Raw genomic sequence first — 5,989 nt, forward strand, 5'->3', positions numbered from 1 at the left:
TTTTTTCGCTTATTAATAATCCTCTAATATTTCATTGGTTCTATCATGTGTAATACACATGTTTCTAACGTATTAATAAATAAAACCAAACTAAATTGTTAATAAGTAATAAGTACATCGAATTTGTCATTTAAATACATACCTTGACGACTGTATGTGTTAATTAATTACATTATTTTTTTTAACTCGTGCAATATACAATGTATTTTAAAGATATAACTATATTGCTTATTATATAAAATTAAATTTATGTAACCCGTGTAAAACACGGGTATTTAATAGGATAAAGACAGAAAAATAAGGGTAAAAAGACGACAAGAAATGACACGTATTTTCAAAGATTTTCATTTATCATGATAGATATAGGAATAGATATGCATATAAATATAGATATTCCTTTTCATTTTTGGATACGTAGTTATTTACCATCTTCTTCATTTTTGAAGTTTAATACATACTATTGATTTTCTTTAAAAAAATTCAAACCGCCAAACCAACCGATTAGGCCAACCAACCCAACTTGTTCAGTTTGGTCTGTCCTTTCTCAAATACATCATTGATGCTTTGGTCCAAAAAAATCGAACCGTACCGTGCAGTGGCGGAACCAATGTACAAGGAGGGGTAATTAACTCCCTCTTTGTAGTGTAAAAATACTCTTCAACTTCGTCTACGTAGTGTAAAATTTTTATCTTTTTATATAAAAGATACCTCTAATCCCTCCAAAAAAATTGGGATACCCCTGAATTTTTGGGCTAACTCCGTCACTGGGACCGTGTATACTCCTAGTCTACACGATTTGAGGTCTCTCACTAGACATGATTTGCTTTAGAGTTAACTACATGAATAGTCATGTGGTTTACCAAAATTTTGGATTTAATCACTAGTTTTTCAAAAGTACATATATGATCCATGTGCTTTGCCATTTGTAACGCATTTAATCCACAACCAACTAAAGGTTTTAATAGGTCCAAGTGATGGACTAGTTGCGTTTTAAAGTGGAAACCACATTGACCATCCATGTATTTTTAGAAACCTAGAGACCAAATCTACAACTTTGATATACCACAGGGACCATTTGTATACTTTACTCTTTGCTTTACTTATAGACATCAACTATCGTCACCCGGCTGCTAGGGTTTGCGGACAATCATGTGCAGGGTGGGGTGGATGTGTTTTTGTGTGGGATTGGCGATTCAGGTGTACTTTAAACTTGGGTGGTGGTGTAAAACAAGATTTAACAAAAAAAAAAACGTCTACACAATTGGATTTTGAAGAACCCTAAATCATTTACAAATAACTGTTCTATGTTTTGAGGAAAATTTAACGCTTTTGAACACATTAAACTCGTTTTACATATTAAAAGTTTCCCACAAAATGAAAACCTAATTGGCAGCAACTCGACCCGGTTTACAAGTTCGTTACCGGTCTACTCAGTTACCTACTTAACTGGCTTTCAGTTCGTTAAAGATTTGGTAGCCCACCAACCAATAACTACCAAGTACGTACCCAAATCAAATGTTGCTCAAAATTATATGAACCTTTTTTTGTTATTAACGATATAATATAATAAAAATAAAATTATATGAAATAAAACTACAAGAAGTTGTAAAATAATTCTGGGAAATTAAGAATCATCATGCAGCTGACAGTTTAGTTTCGCTTTACACTTTGTTTAACCTGTAGCGCTCAAGTGTTACTATGAGATTTGTAGTTTAGTGTAGAATTGTATTATGATGCAAGTAATTATATGCCTGTTTTTGACCGTGCAATCAAACCGAGAAAAAGGGTATGTGTTGTAATCAAGAAAAGAAGGGAAAAAGATAAAGGAAGAGAGAGAGAGAGAGAGATTGTGCGCTGTGAAATTGCACAAGTTCGTTAAAGGGTGGTCATTTCTTCAATAAAAGAGTCTTCTGCTTGGTTTGAAGTGATTGAAACCTAGTTGATTGATTATAGAGTTCAAATTTCTATGAAATACACAAGAGGAGTTAGAATAATAATATTTTTGCAACCGTAAGAAACGCTTATTATATGAAACTATATTTTTCACATGTTTGAGATTTAATATTAAAAAAACATTGCATTGATTAATCTAAAAATACATACATGTATTACATGTTTGAGATTTATTATTAAAAAAACATGGCATTTATTTCATTTTATCTAAATGCATACATGTACATAGGTTGTTATACATAAAAAGAGATAAAATCATCTAAATGTATACATGTATACGTATATAGGGTATATGCGCAATGTTATACATAAAAGGAGATCAGGGGCGGATATACCTCTTAATAAGGGGTAACTCACGTGGCCCATTTACGCTTCGACGATAGTGTAAATTTAGTGTCAATGACGTTTTTTCGATTTCGTTAACCCTTTTCTTTGAAACGTTGCCCAATATAAGGATTTTCTAGATCTGCCACTGAAGGAGATAAAATTAAAGGAGGGCAGACGAGAAAAATAAACCGTTTAGTTTTCTTCTCATGTAACTATTTTTATTGAAGCGCAAGAATCACATACTATAAACATGTGCTTAATTATGCGATTTCTACGGTTACGTATTATCATAATACGTGGTAGAATTTTGTAACAAAATTAAAGATTTTTGGTGACTTTAAAACGAGTTAATCAACGAGTCCACCTCAACTTACTTATTTCAAAACTGATTATTAGAATGTCCGTTATATCCTTATGAATTGAAAAGGTGTCATAGTAAGTATTGTTACTAACTTACAAGTATTGAATAAATGATCCTAATATGATGTTTTGTCCTAAAAGAATGTTTATTGATAATAAAAGTAAAATATACAATTTCAGCTGTGATGTGTCTTGATCGATCAGTATATGTAAATTGTTATGAAAAATATTAATTATGAGCAATTACAAATATTAATGAGTTAATTAGAGTTTTCATCCGACAAAAGTGAATATCATATCTTTGTGAGTTAAGAATTTAATAAAACGTTTCTGTAAACCTAGATAGTCGTAATATAAATCGCTATAACCCAAATTAGGTATGCTATAATTTATTTTTATAAAAAAAAGTATCCAAATAAATATAGCTATCATAGCATATATTAATTGTTGCAAATTAATTTACTATTAACCAGAAAGGTAAGATTATTATATATAATAAATAACTTATTTTATAACTTCAATAATTGATTTATAATAATAAATTAAGGAGTCTTACTGTTATAAAAATAAAGGTAAGATTATATATAATAAATAACTTATTTTAGAACTTCAATAAATGATTTATAATAATAAATTAAGGAATCGTACTGTTATAATAAAGCTCAAACTATCCACACATCCTATCTGTCTATTTGTACACCCTCTGCCTTGTATATGTCTCATATAGGCCTATAGGGGACGTATTGGGTTACATCAAACTCAGTGCCTGACTCATGTTAGTTCTGGTTTGACTGCTCCTATACGCCGCGTACAGGCCTATACGTGGCATATAGGACCCCTCGTATAGGTCTCGTATATGACTCATGCCCCATATATGTCATATATAGGCCAATATGAGGCGTATATAAGGGTTTTTTTTTTCAAAAATGTTTTACGTGATTGTAGACCTATACGAGGCGTATATGAGGATGTGTGAATAGGCACTTGAGTGTGTGAATATGTAGAACCAATAATAATAAAGGTAAGATTATATATAATAAATAACTTATTTTATAACTTCAATAAATGATTAATCTACAGTGGCATTCTACAGATTTTTGCAGTTTATGAATAGTTACACAGAAGAGATTTGATCCCACCACCATCATGTTACCTTATATTGCATAGAAGACAGTGATATTTCACACACACGAACACACTTTTACATGCATTTGCATATATTCATCTCTCACACACGCATATATTTTATCTTTTTTCATGCATGCACATATAGCTACATAGCATGTAAATGTAAGTATACATACATGCATGGAGGGGTCAGAGGTCACTTTTTTACCCAAGCACTAAGGTGGAGTGTGTCACATAGTGTCACTCTGAGAAAGCTTAAAGGCTAAGAAACTTCTCCACTCACTCTCAAAAACCCTAATTTTAATAATAAATACAAAAAGAATTAAAAAAGAAAATTAACTTCTTTTTATCATCTCCTTCCCCCTTAATCCCTCCTCCTTTCTCCGTGTTTTATTCTCTTGTTTTTGATTCCCCACTCCCATATATTTCCAAAAAAACCCTCGAAACCTTTCTAAAAGAGAAAAAGAAAGCTCAAATTTAAATCATGGTTTTCTCATCTGTTCCACCCTATCTTGATCACCACAATTGGCATCATCAGGTTTGTTTGATCATATGATCTTCACTACTTCTTTGATTCAATTATACTTGTAATATCTTCATCCAATCAAACTAAAAGGAAGAGCTTTATGTGAAAAAGATGATATATTCCTCTTCAAATCTCATCTTGAATATACCTTGATATATCTTTTAAGTTTTATCTTTGTGTGTTTAATTTTGTGTTGTTCTTTTCAGTTGCATCAATCAAATCATCAAGGAACTGGAGGAGTTGGAAGTGGGGTTGGTGAAAACCCTAATCTTCCACCTCCTCCGCCGCCTCCAGCACAGCAGCCTGGAGGTGGCGGAGAAGGTACAGGAACGATCAGACCAGGATCTATGGTCGATCGGGCTAGGTTAGCCAAGATACCCTTGCCTGAGCCGGGCCTAAATTGCCCGCGATGCGATTCAACCAACACCAAGTTTTGCTACTTCAACAACTACAACCTCACACAGCCTAGACACTTTTGCAAGACGTGCAGGCGTTACTGGACTAGAGGAGGAGCTTTGAGAAATGTTCCGGTTGGTGGTGGTTGTCGGAGAAACAAACGAAGCAGCAAAAGCCGAAGCTCAAAGTCTCCAAGACAATCGGGCCCGAAATCGGTAAGTGTTAGCCCTCCAAGAAGTACTAACTCGGATATGACAAGTACTCAACTTTCACGTCCACCTTCACTTCATTTACCATTTATGAGTTCTCTTAGTCAATTTGGAGGTGTTGGTGGCAATCTTAGCTCAAATCTTGCTGGATTTCAGCCTCCAAGTGATCAAATGGGGAATTTTCAAATGGGAAATGGTAACATTTTATCAATTGGAGGTGGAGACAATTGGAGACTCCCTTTCTTGCCTGGATTTGAAGTACCAAACAACAACAATAACAACCTATTTAACTATCAAACCGAAGGCGTTGGAGCGCAATCATCTTCCATGGTTGGAGGAGACACTAGGTTAAAAAGCAGTTCTGGAATTGATAACCCGAGCGAGGGATCGGTGAAGATGGAAGACAACCGAGGGTTAAACTTATCAAGGCAGTTTTTAGGTATGTTGGGAAATACTACTAATCAACAAGCATGGAATGGAAACAACTCTTGGGGAGAATTTCCTGGTGTTTCACCTTCAACTACACATTTCCTATAATTAAGGAAAGATTGATCAGTCAAATGTTGCATGTTATCAAAGTGATTTAACTTGTATTTTCAATCTCTAGCTAATTCCTAGCTTGATGTTATCTACATCTCAAAGTCCAATCGATCGCTGAAGAACCGAAGGAGAACCACTGGTAGGTATACTTTATGTTAAGTTTTATGTGTTAGTATTATATGGTGTTGGTTTAATTGTTCTATTAATGTGTATGAGAGTTTAATTTTCTTGTATTTGGAAGTATTTTACCAACGTGTGTGTAAGTGTGTGCTACTACTATATCTGTTGATTATGCTATATGATCACTGATGACATTGATCAGCTAATTTTTCCATCCACTCTTTAAGTTTGTTCCTTTGTCTTGTTAAGATTTAAACATGTCCTACATTCATTTCACATTTTGTGCATTATTTCACATCATGAAATGCAACCTAGTTTGCTTCACAAAACTGGCCTGAGTTGGTTAAATAATCCATAATTTGTAGATTTAGAAAAATGTGATTTTGATTATATTGTGTTTATGGAAGATTCTTTAAGAAAACTGGTGATA

The 5,989-nt window shown here is 33.5% G+C and overlaps 1 protein-coding gene across 1 annotated transcript; it reads left to right on the top strand.

Moving 5' to 3' along the window:
• Positions 1 to 4,124: 4,124 nt before the first annotated feature.
• LOC110912727 (dof zinc finger protein DOF5.1) lies at positions 4,125 to 5,777 on the top strand. The gene is made up of 2 exons (XM_022157528.2): positions 4,125 to 4,306; positions 4,501 to 5,777. Exons 1-2 carry the CDS (start codon positions 4,253 to 4,255, stop codon positions 5,434 to 5,436), a joined length of 990 nt encoding a protein of 329 aa, XP_022013220.1. The 5' UTR covers positions 4,125 to 4,252; the 3' UTR covers positions 5,437 to 5,777.
• The last annotated feature ends 212 nt before the right edge of the window (positions 5,778 to 5,989 follow it).

This window comes from Helianthus annuus, chromosome 8 (genome assembly GCF_002127325.2).
Source record: "Helianthus annuus cultivar XRQ/B chromosome 8, HanXRQr2.0-SUNRISE, whole genome shotgun sequence".
Classification (NCBI taxonomy): Eukaryota; Viridiplantae; Streptophyta; class Magnoliopsida; order Asterales; family Asteraceae; genus Helianthus; species Helianthus annuus.